Genomic DNA, 13,134 nt, shown 5'->3' with positions numbered 1-13,134 from the left:
GAGGACTTTGAGATACCAGAAGCAGGTTTCTGGTCCTGGGAACCTACCGGAGCAGGCTTTTCGGATTTGGCACGACCACCTCTAAAGAAGGTGTGAGAGGGCTTGTTCTTTATAGGCCTAGTGGGCCGAAATGACTGTGACATGTTGGGAGTAAAAGGCTTCTTTGTAGCCGGTGCAGCTGAGGGGAGAAAAGGAGACTTCTCCGCTGTAGCCGTGGCAATCCACGCATCCAGTGCCTCCCCAAACAGAGACAGATCTGTATAGGATAGGCTTGCCACACTTTTCCTGGATTCGGCGTCCGCAGACCATTGGCGCAGCCAGAGACCCGTTCGAGCCGTGACGGACATGGAGGAGATCCCCGCAGCCATGGAACAAAGATCCTTCATGGATTCTACCAGGAACCCAGCAGAATCCTGTATGTTAGGTAAAAATACACCTAAGTAGGTAAAAATACACCTAAGTACTGCTGAGCTCCCCGGCTACCCTGTAGCCGCCATCTTCACATTGGCTCCCTGCTTGTTAGGGAGCCGATGACTCACTCGCCACACTTCAGCTCTGTAAGGGGGTGGCGGCATGCTGCTGGGGTGAGCATTCCCCTGTGGCGGGGAGCGATCTATCCCCTCTGGAGCTCAGTGTCCAGTCAGCAGAGACAGTGGCTCAGACACTGCTCCCCCCTCAGTCCCTCGATGCAGGGAGGCTGTTGCCAGAAGCCTCCCTGTAAAAAACAAACTCTAAAATAAACTTTTCTAAAGAAGCTCTGTAGAGCTCCCCTAGCTGTGACTGGCTCCTCCGGTCACATTTTCTAAACTGAGTCTGGTAGGAGGGGCATAGAGGGAGGAGCCAGCCCACACTGTTAAACTCTTAAAGTGCCAATGGCTCCTGGTGGACCCATCTATACCCCATGGAACTAATATGGACCCCAGCATCCTCTAGGACGTAAGAGAAATACAATTTATGTGGCTTTTAAAAATTATTTACTATATTTCATTTCAATATTAACATTTTTTTCTTATAAAGTTACACAATCTAAAAATGTTTACCAACACTCGCGTAAGTAAACCTCCGACCTGTGTTCCAATTGGATTCGCTGGCCGCTCTTCAGTGCATCGAAAAAAGGAGAAAAGCACTAAAGGTAATTACATAGTATGTACTAAACATCATTTATACTAATTGGACCAGTCAAAGGGAAATTTGTTACTATATAAATACATATTATTTTGATCATTTAAATGTGATAAAAAATGTTGTCAATTAGTGATTTTACTATTTCATTCTAAACTGTAAAATGATAAGAAATACCGGACACAATGATTGGAGAAAAAGAGGTTACAGTCCAAAGAATTGTATTAAATATATTTGAATCAGGCAGGGTGGCAACAACTTCAGCATAAGCCAAAAGGGGCAATTAAATTGATGCAGCACCCAGTCTGGCACAACTAGGATTGTAGAGTAACAATCCCTTCACTGTCCTAGTACTTGTCCATCCATAAGATTGCAATCAGGTCCTCCCTTGAGGAAGAGACAAAGTTTCCGATATCAAAAGGGAAGCACCCTTGTTCCAAAAGTGGCCACAGAAGAGCACTGCTTCCCTTCAAAGCCAGGTTCAAAGAGCTGTGGCCCACAGCCCAAAAATGACCTTATAGAACCCAATCATAAGATGGAAAAGAGACCCTCAATAAACAAAACCAGTCCATCCTCAGTTGAATGGTCTCCATTAGCCTGACAAGCTTTCAACATCTTGTACTTGTAGATCTGCGGGTATTACTCAACTTCCCATACTAACCAAAAATTGGGGTATAGCCACATTACATAGAAACACAGAATTTGACGGCAGATAGGAACCACTTGTCCCATCTAGTTGTTATCTATTTGAACCTTTATTCTTTGCAAGGATATCATCATGTCTATCCCATACATGTTTAAATTGCTCTACTGTCTTAGCCTCTGCCATCTCTGCTGGGAGGCTACTCCACTTGTCCACTACCCTTTCTGTTAAGTCATTTTTTCTCAAGTTTCCCCTGAATCTACTTCCCAACAGTCTCAGAGCATGTCCTTGTGTTCTATTGCTTCTCTTCCTTTGAAAAATGTCTCCTTCCTGTACCTTGTTAAAACTTTTAATATATTTGAAAGGTAATTAATGAAATAATGGGAATTACTAATATGTAATACGTCATCCTTCAAGGCTTTTTACCATATAATAAGAGGACTCCCTTGGATATTCAGCAACTTTGTTGTTATCATTATTCCTTTTATATTACATGAGTCATTATATTACTGGAATTATTGATACATAGTATTCTATCCTTTAAGGCTCTTTGCCATATATTAAGAAGACTTTGTTGGATATTTAGCATCATTGTTGTTGTTATTATTACAGATTTTTCTACACTGTATGATTGAGTACACTACCTGTTGAATTTGTAGTTCAAATCAGGACTTCCTAACAGATTAAAATTAAGTAAAGTGGTTTTCACAGCTGCATCCCTGCACACAGAGAGAATTTTTATTGACTCTTCTTTTTTTACTTTCACAAAAATATTTTGTTATTTTGCAACTTTTAAATACCATAATTTTAAATAAGTGAATTTAAAGGTTACATTTTATTGTATCTTCTTTGTGCACCACATGATGCAAAAATGATTTTGTTTTTCTTGAAACAACTGAAAAACCCTTAATGCCCCCAAAGTGGTGAGCAACTTAAAGTCCTGGGTTTCCCAAAACATCTAGCCCTACAAATGACCCCTCTCATGTGACTTTTGTGCACTGATTAACTAACTCTTCAATGAAGTCAGTGGGAAATCCTGATGCCACTGCTCAAGTCACTGAGCAAATTCTAAACAAAAGTGCAATAATCAGACGCCAAAATGCCTAGGGAGCCCAGATATTTGTAAATTACTCTACTTAATTGGAATGTAGTTAAATGGGAAAAAATCAGCATGTATAAGCCACCTTTTTAGCCTATTCCTAGAAAACCTTCAGCTAAGATTATGGAACACACAAATTCCTTCTCACTTTTATCTCTCACTAATATTTATTTCATTTTCCAAGAAAAAGATCAAGAGCTGAAGAAGCCTCACACAAGAGGATACTTCCCAGACACCTGGTTGTTTGATTTAGTTTCTGTGGGGTATGTATTACTCTGTTCCAGCTATCATACAATGTCTAGCCTTCTTACTGTAGTTGTTGTTGTACATTTTGTTAACCTACAATTGTCTAAGCAACATGAGATGCAAACTATGGGGCTCATTACAGCAATTTGTGCTTTTTTTCTTCTGCTCGTGTGCGCCAAATAGTAACTTGAATGCATTTTGCCAGGGCCATAACTAGGAGTGGGCAAGCAGTGCTGGTGCACAAAGAGCAGGGGGTAAATGGAATAGGGTGCAAGTAGCTGGAGGTCCAGGATGTTGACCAAGAATGGCCATATTTTTAAAGTGGTAATCATTAACAAAGGCAAAACCATCCTGGTTTTACTTTGTAAATGACTGGTACTTTTAAATTACAGCCATTCTTGGTTGAAATCCTTGACCTCTGGCTTCTTGCACCTTATTACATTTACCCCCAGGCAGTGGTGAAAGTAAAAAAAATTTCTTAGTGGTACTGATAGTAAAAATGGGTGTAGTCACATGTCATGATGGGGTATGGTCACACGAAACTAGGGGAGTGGCTACATGACAATAGGGGCATGGGCACATTATGCCACACATCGTAATGCCCCTTACACATTATACCAAACACTGTAATGCCCATTACACATTATGCCACACACCATAATGCTTATTACACATTATGCCACACACCGTAATGCTTATTACATAGTAACATAGCAACTAAGGTTGAAAAAGACAATTGTCCATCGAGTTCAACCTATAAGTGATCTCCTATGCAGTCTTATTATAGAACTAGTTATTTTTATGTTAGGACTAGTTATATTAACTATAATGTGTGCCTACGCACCATAACCCTGAATATCTTTATCCAATAGGAATTTATCTTACCCATTCTTAAAGGTTTTGACTGAGTCCGCCATTACTACTCTCTCAGGCAGGGAATTCCAAACACGTATTGTCCTTACTGTGAAAAAACCTTTTTGCCTCAATGTGCGGAATCTCTTCTCCTCTAACCTAAGCGAGTGACCACGTGTCCTCTGTGCTGATCTTCTAGAAAACAGGTCCCTCCCAAGCTCTGTGTAGATGTTGATCATGTCCCCTCTTAGTCTCCTCTTTTCCAATGTAAACATGACTAGCCTTGCAAGCCTTTCCTCGTATCCAGCATCTCCATGCCCTTGATTAGTTTGGTCACCCGCCTCTTAATAGATTATGCCACACACCGTAATGCCAATTACACATTATGCCAGACACCATAACTCCCATTACACATTATGCCACACATCATAATGCTCATTACATATTATACCACACACGCTAATGAATATTACATATTATGCCACACACAATTATACCACTGACACCATTTTATAAAAATGCCCCTTATAAATTATGCCCTAGCGGTGGGCTGGTGCTACTGTGTACCACCACCATGTGTCTTAATGGTACTCCATACCACCCTACTTTCAGCACCGCCATCAGGGCTCTGTTGTTGGCACCATTGCAGTCTCATGGTCCCTGCATCTGGCTAGCTGTGTGCCTTGAGCAGCACCCTGTAGCCAGTATCGCTGCTGCAGTGCCACCTGGCGTGTTCTGTAATCTGTATACACTGTAGATATGCACACTGCAGCAAGTACAGCCACCCAAAGCATCCTGAGGATGCCCCAGGCAGTGCTATCCTTCCCAGTGCTGGCAGCCCCGCCCGCTTCGGCATGACACCATGTGCTCACCGGGTGCGGTTGGCACGGTGAATGAGTAGGGTGCAGTATAGTGTGCAAGATTCCTCAAAGTAAAAATGCACTGCTCAAATGTTCCTTCTTTAAGCAGCAATATAGTTAATCACTGTATCATAATGATAGCCCATTTTCCACTATTAATGTACAGTAATTAAATGTCCTTGGAATATATAATGATGACTTTTAAAGACTCCTAAGATGCTGTGAGCAGCACTGGGGTTTGGAACACACTGGAGCAAAATATCACTAACTGAATCTAGACTTGAATTTTATTACCACATGTGGCTTAAACATAGGAAATAAACATATATATAAAATAAATGGCAAAATGAAAATTAAGAAAAAACAAAACATGCACTTAAAGACACAGAACAAAAATTATTTATACCAAAATACTTTTGATGCCAAGGTTATTAAACATTGTAAAGGGAAAAAGTGAAGCAGACAATCAGATCCCAGCTATTGTTTTATAGAATGTTCTAGATAAGTGATAACGAATTACTAGTTTGGCTATGAACAGAGTGTGCAGCTTGTAGCTTGTTTACACTAACAGAGAGAGGGGCGATCCTCTTTTGTTTGATCACTCATCTACTAAAAATAATCAGCTAAGCACTGAGTAGCCCATGGTCTAGACCCTATGATGTAGGAACCGATGTAGTTGGTTGGCCCAAGTACTGTATGCTATTGCAATGGCTGCTGTGTAATGTGACATGGACCTCATGTATGCTATACAGGGACCCTGGAGAGGTGATATCGCTGCCAGGTTTTGAGGGATCCTCTGGTTTCTGTAACCAGTACTCAGCAAGTGTATTGAAAAGAGAACCTGTTTTTACAGTAATGAGGCTGGATGTAATTTGACTAGATTTGGGCAACTACAGCATGTAAAGCAGACTGGGTCAAGACCTTCACGCGACTGGTCTCTCAGTTTCCGTAGATGGTTTAAATCCTTTAAATAGAAATCTCTCTCAATGGCAGTAGAACGAAAGTCACGTTTGATCAGACAATCCCTGTAATTAATGAGTGAATTATCCTAACACAACCCACTTAAAACATGCCTTAAAATTTACCGTAGGAGTTGGATGAACTAAAATTCCACTGTGTCATGTTGAAATAGTAGCAGCATTTTTAAGGAACTGTATGTGTCAGTTAACTACAGTAGATACAGTACATTGGTAGTATTGTTTGCAGTTGTATTGTTGTAGTTGTAAACCTTAAAACTGCATTAACTTCAAACTTCATTTTTGTTAAATTATTAATTATTATTATTATTATTATTATTAGTAGTAGTATTATAATTAAACGCTATTCATTTGAACCCAGCACTAATCTTGTTTTACAGCCCAGAGGGACACACAGAGCTGAACCTGACTACCCCTGATAGTATCACCAAGTGGGTAACTGATGCCGTCTGTCTGGGAAATTCTGGAATTGGTGAAATAAAGGACGTTGGGCTGACCACCTTCCAACCATACTTCATCGACCTGATATTACCCTATTCTGTGGTACAAGGAGAGACATTTACAATCCAAGCCCTGGTCTTTAACTATGTGAAGAGCTGTGTGCTGGTAAGTACAGTTATAAAACAATAGGAGAATGTTCCATTAAGTTTGCCAACTGTAGATGTCAGCCTACCATACCACAGAGCCAACTGTGCCCTTTTCAAAGATCCATCATGGGTGTAACTTTAGTGGTTACAGTGGGTGAATACAAAACATGAAATGCACAGTGCAAGATGATATTAGGTGCCATGTCACACAGGAGAGTGTGTCTAGATGGTGTGGGCTGTAGTTCATGCTTCTGTACTACATACTAGCATCCAATTTACATGATTTTAGCTGTTTTTATCAATGATTTAGAAACAAAACACCAGGATCTGCACACATCTATAGTGGAGATATGATTACCCCTGGAAATAGTGAAGGCGCCATTTTCCAGAGATATGTGGATGCACAGTAAGTTCTGACACAGTGTCAGAGGCTACAGTACGCATGCAGCAATGAGAGGGTACAGGCAGGCTCAGAGGCTGCACACAGACCCACTCCACTCACAAGATATCCCTGAGTGGTAAATTATCCTGCTGGACAGATATTACTATTTCCCTTTGGCATGTTATACCCCCCTCGTATGGCAGGACACCAGTAAGTTGAATACTTAGAAAGAGATGATCAAAAGATCTTCTCAATGTAACATAGTAACATAGTAACATAGTATCTGAGGTTGAAAAAAGACAATTGTCCATCAAGTTCAACCTATTTGTGGTCTCCTATGCATGATGATTTGACTAAAATTTCTGACTGATGCTGCTGTCAGCCGTTGCATTTTATCCCTATTTATAGTAACTATAATGCATGACTATGCACCATACCCCTGTATATGCCCTTAGGTTTTTCCTTGTAAATTATTGCCGGTTTAAAAATACGGGCAGTCTTGGCTGAAATTCGGGACCCTATTACATTTCCCCACATATATACTTAATCAAAACGGCATTACCTACCACGTTATCACATTAATAATCATCTTAATAACCATTCTCTGATGTTTTTTTAAAGAGACAATTACTTACAAGGCAAAACCATGCCTTGTAAGTGATTGTCCCTTTAAAAAAACCTCAGAGATCGGCCGGCAACCCGCACCTCCGGTGATCTCAGACTGCATTACACCCCGCCACATCTATATTTAAACAAACATCACAAGTAATAGATGTAGAAAGTAATTATTGATTAATTATTTAATTTTTTCTTATTTTTTTCCATTATTTAAGTTTCTAAAACTATAAATGATGATACTATACTGTACAGTATTTGCAGTTTTAATTATGTTGTTTTCAATATAAGCTTGTCATCGATAATTATTCATATATTGGTTTCACTTGAACAGTAGTCATTACAATTTAAAATCATATCAATCTAGTCTTTTAATTCTGTTACATTTTTGAGATTTATCATTGATCCGTTATCTGACCCATGTTAGGACTGTTTGATGGGTTTACAAAATCCAATTGCTATATTCTAAATATGAATTAATACTTCCAGCTTATACTGAATATTTGTGGCAGAATTAATAACCCATGTCAAACAGTATACTAACATGGTGTCCTGCATACATAAGCTTCAGCGGATCCACCAACAACTCAAGTGTGACTGTGGATTTTTCTAGCTACTACTGTACCAACACCATATTTTCCAGTAGCAATGAGTTGTCAGTGGTAGCGAGCCAAAAGCCAGTCTAAGATGCCAAATCTTGTATATATGAGTCACCAGGTAAACATGTTTTGAAAGGGGTATAACTTCTACACAAAACTGTTTCAAACATTTTCTATTTACTGTAGCTTGTAAAACCTATAAAACAAATGTTTTGGTCCTCTTATACAGTTTTCTTACAAGCAGCACATCTTTTTTTTACTTTAAAAAAAATCACATTATTGTCTCCTAATACAATAGTTTATAAGCATAGTTCACGTATTTGTTGCTTTTACTGTGTCATTATTGCAGGTGGTGGTATCACTATCTGATTCAGAGGATTTCTTAACTGTCCAAAAGAAGGAGCAGGCCAGATGTATCTGTGAAGGCCAATCAACACACTTTACCTGGGAAGCCACAGCCATACACATAAGTACTGTATAGCTTTGTGATAAATTTGAAATGATCGGGTTTAAAGATATTAAAATGTATACTGTACTTAAGGTATAGCAATAGCACCATGTTCACCATTATCCTTCTTACTATACATACCTCCCAACAAGTTCAGTTTCTAAAGATGTAAAACCTGATAGTGACTATGGGATTGATGTATCAAGCAATGAAAAGACTGGAGGCATGGACCGGTAGAGAGGTCCCCATAGCAACAAATAAGCTTCTACTTATCATTTTATAGAATGTACTACCTCGTAGTTGATTGGTTGATATGGGCAACTTCTCCACTGGTCCACTTTATAACACTTTGCACTGCTTGTTTCAATACATTAACCCATAAAACTAGCATGATCAAACGGTATTGATTGTATGTACCACCAAACAATGTGACTGAGCCACAAAATACAGAGATGGTTTGTTTTTAGTTTATACAGTAGAACCTATGAACCTCTGCTGCTTCACACATATTAGTTTATACAGTAGAACCTATGAACCTCTGCTACTTTACACATATACTAGAGATACACTATATGGACAAACGTATTTGGCAACACCTGTTAATTATTGACTTTAGGTGTTTCAATCAGACCCTTTGCCACAGGTGTATAAAATGAAGCACCTAGCCATGCAGTCTCCATTTGTAAACATTTGTTACAAAATGGGTCATTCTGAAGAGCTCAGTGACTGCAAGCATGGTTCTGTGATAGGATGCCACCTTTGCAATAAGGTTCGTGAAATTTCATACCTCCTGTATATTCCATGGTCAACTGTAAGTGAAATTATTAGAAAGTGGAAGCATTTAGGAACGACAGCAACTCAGCCATGTAACATCACAGAGCGTGGTCAGCAACTGCTAAGGCGCATCGTGCGTAAAAGTCGCCAACACTCTGCTGATTCCATAGCTGAAGAGTTCCAAACTTCCACTGGCATTAATGTAAGCACAAAAACTATGCGGCGGGAGCTTAATTAAATGGATTTCCATTGCGAGCAGCTGCATGCAAGCCTCACATAACCACGTCCAATGCCAAGTGTCGGATGGAGTGATATATAGCAGACCGACACTGGACTGTGGAGCAGTGGAAATGTATTCTATGTAGTGATGAATCACGCTTCTCTGTTTGGCAGTCAGATGGGCGAGTCTGCGTTTGGCAGATGCCAGGAGAACGTTACCTGTCTGACTGCATTATGCCAACCGTGAAGTTTGGAGGAGTAGGGATAATGGTATGGGGCTGTTTTTCAGGGTTTTAGCTAGGCCCTTTATCTCCAGTGAAGGACAATCTTTATGCTTCAGCATACCAAGATTATTTGGACAATGCTATGATTCCAACTTTGTGGGAACAGTTTGGGTAAGGACCTTTTCTATTCCAACATGACTGTGCCTCAGTGCACAAAGAGAAAGGACATGGTTTGATGAGTTTGGTGCGGAAGAACATGACTGGCCCGAACAGAACTCTGATCTCAACCCTATCGAGCACTTTTCGGATGAACTGGAATGGAGCTTGCGAGCCAGGCCTTCTCGTCCAACATCAGTGCTTGACCTTATAAATGCACTACAAATGAATGGGCACAAATTCCCCCCAAAACACAATCTTTTGGAAAGCCTTCCAAGAAGAGTGGAAGCTGTTATATCTGCAAAAGGGGGACCAACTCCATATTAAAGTATATGTATTTGAATACAATGAAGTTACAGGCCCTGTTGGTGTAATGGTCAGGTGTCCGAATACTTTTGTCCATATACAGTTTTGTCTATGAAAAATATATAATTTACTCTATGCAAAGTCACGTGTAAATTAGTGATGCTAATTATGATTAATAGTATTTATCATGGAGTTAAAATTCCAAAGAGATGGAGTTTATAAGAGTAGCCTGGGGTTATATTGGTGGTGTCAACTGCAATTTAGGTTCCAAATTCTAGCCAACTAGATTTCCCTGTGGGTAAAAATGAAAGAATTACTGCCCTACCCTACATTCACCTGGACATGACTAATATCATCTTAAAAGCAAGATACCTAAAGACTGGAATTGAGAATACATTCTGTATTGGACACCTACTCCCTTAATGGGTGAATGCTAAGTTCTGGAGAGCTGTGCTCAGAGACATGGGTTCCACTTGAAAATCATTGTGAAACAATGTAAAAGTGCAACTTTTACTAAATAATAATAATATATAAAGTTTGTACACATAATAAAATGGTAGCAATACAAGAAATTTAAAAATGTGATAGCTGGTCTGGGTGTGGTATAAAATTCAACACTGTGTAGGCTATCAGTCAATAGGTCAACACTGAATGGTTGACATGCATTAGATTGACAAGTACAAAAGGTCGACAAGGTTAAAAGGTCAACATGACAATGGACGACACAAATAGTCGACACACTTTTTTGTCAAATCTTGTATATTTCATCATATGTCACCATCATCAGGACAAACATGTAACCTCGCGGGCACTCTTCACTCACCACTTTTTAGGTAATCTTACTATTCCCAATCAATGTCCACATGGATAGTAAATCAAACAAATGTTGGGAAATGCGAAACCGCCCCCCAAGAAACGTGTCGACCATTTGTATGTCACCAATTGGCATGTTGATATTCTAAACATGTTGACCTTTTGTACCAGTCAACCTTAAGCACTGCCAACCTTTCATCTGTCAACGTTTTGTACCTGTTAACCTAATTCATGTTGACCATATGGTGTTGACCTATTGACTGTCTACCTAGACATGGTTGATCTATCATCAGGATACCGCTAGCCTACTTACTGAATATCATTGTCCTATCTTCACTTTATAGAGAACTTAAAGATCCATGTGAGCAGCGGTTCTCTGCAGTTGGAAGGAGAATGTACTGAAGATTCACTTTTGTTGGGAAAGGATCATAGAGAAGACTCTATTGAGAAAACTGTTGTGGTCAAGGTAAGAGTTAAAACATAGTACCACAGCTTAGGGCCCTACAAGGGCACATCTTACGTCTCTCATTGCGAACTATAATGGACAGACAAAACTTGCCACATATCCCACACTATGGGAGGGATGTAATAGGGTCCAAGATCGCCGGATGAGCGGGATGTCAGCCGATCTCGAACTCTATTACAGCCTGCCCTATATTTCTGAGCTTGGCGAGACCTCCCTACTCTTGCCTAGAGGCATCACTAAGCCTATAGACACCCAGTGCGATGGGCTCAAAAGAGGGAATTGCTTTGTGGGATGGGTGCGTGGACTCACGGGACGGGGGCATGAATTGCCTTCCCGATCCCTTTTTTTATGATGCTGGGGGTTTGGAAGGAGCAGGCTGCCCCCAGGAAGTGCTCCTACTTCAGTGCCCCCTCTTACACAGTGACAGGTGCCAGGTTGCTGCACTGTAATGTTACAGTGCAGCACCTACTGTAGCTCCTGTCACTGAGCAGGAGTTGGCACTTTGGTGTCACCCCCCTTGTGACTCCACTGCTCTTGCCCCCTAAATATAACTAATACTCTGATCATTCCCCACCACATACTGTTCAGGTACTTCCACGTGTCCCACCAGGAAGCATGTGTGCTCATATGGACACAATTAAATGCAGAAATAAGAAATAAAGAGTGTAGAGTGGATGCATCTGTTCTCTTACTTCATCAGTGTGAGATCCTCAATCTGTTGTTGTGTGTCTCCCTTCTTAGTGGTGGAGAGATATCAAGAATTGGGGAGTGATAAAGTGGGGAAGTTACCCAAAGCAAACAATTAGCCTCTAGCTGTCATTTATCTATCACAGTCTTTGAAATGACATTTACAAACTGATTGGTTGCTTTAGGCAACTTCTCCACTTTATTACTCTCCAAGGCTTGATACATCTCTCCCTCAGTCTCCACTGGGCACTTCCTGACAGAGACTTGATGTAAGTTAACAGAAAATGTTCCCTTTCTCACAAATAATTACCATTTTCATTGTTATTGTTACCTTCTCTAAGGGAGAATTCAATTGGGTGCAAGGTTTTCACTGGAAAAAAAAAACACTAGCAGACCTAGCGAGAGTAATTACATAAAAATAATAATAATTCTTATCTCTACTGTGGTCTCCACGTCTCCTGGTGGTCTCTCTTTTGTCTTCTCACTGGCGAGGGGGCTGCTGGGAAGCAAGTTACTGTAGCTGCTGGGTGGTGAGCGGGCTGCTTGGCGAGGAGGTGAATACTGGGAGATGTAGTTCTCCCAGCTGCTGTTCAGGGGGTCACATACACACAAGATAGCCACACACACCGGAGGTCATACACTCAGACACACACAGTCACACACACTCACATACTTATCGCTGCTGCAGGAGTCTCCCATATTCAAAATTCTGAAATCCAAAATTTTCCAAAATCCAACATTTTTTGAGCAGAACTGAGATCACCTTTGCATTCTGATGGTTCAATGTACACAACCTATGTTTCATGGTCAAAATTATTAAACTTATTGTATTCTCCTCTGGTATCTTCTACTACACCATTAATGACATCATAACTTTTATGCTTATTTTAGGCTAGAGGCCATGAAGAGCAGAAGACAGAGACCTTCCTTCTGTACCCAGCAGGTGAGTGAAGGATGCATAGAAACATAGAATTTGTCGGCAGATAAGAACCACTTGGCCCATCTAGTCTGCCCCTTTTTTTATCCTTTAGGTAATCTCAACCCTTTTTGAACCTTACA

The 13,134-nt window shown here is 40.3% G+C and overlaps 1 protein-coding gene across 1 annotated transcript in view; it reads left to right on the top strand.

Annotated features, from left to right (window-relative positions):
- Positions 1–13,134, top strand: part of LOC135056654 (alpha-2-macroglobulin-like) — a 222,886-nt gene that overhangs the window by 160,475 nt on the left and 49,277 nt on the right. Inside the window, exons 17-22 of the mRNA XM_063962100.1 lie at positions 1,018–1,132; positions 3,049–3,127; positions 6,180–6,405; positions 8,332–8,452; positions 11,267–11,388; positions 12,967–13,018. Of these exons, the coding sequence (XP_063818170.1) occupies positions 1,018–1,132; positions 3,049–3,127; positions 6,180–6,405; positions 8,332–8,452; positions 11,267–11,388; positions 12,967–13,018 (715 nt within the window). The remainder of the gene's footprint in view (positions 1–1,017; positions 1,133–3,048; positions 3,128–6,179; positions 6,406–8,331; positions 8,453–11,266; positions 11,389–12,966; positions 13,019–13,134) is intronic.

The sequence above is a fragment of the Pseudophryne corroboree genome, chromosome 3 (assembly GCF_028390025.1).
Source record: "Pseudophryne corroboree isolate aPseCor3 chromosome 3, aPseCor3.hap2, whole genome shotgun sequence".
Lineage (NCBI taxonomy): Eukaryota > Metazoa > Chordata > Amphibia > Anura > Myobatrachidae > Pseudophryne > Pseudophryne corroboree.
This window is presented reverse-complemented; position numbering and strand designations above follow the sequence as displayed.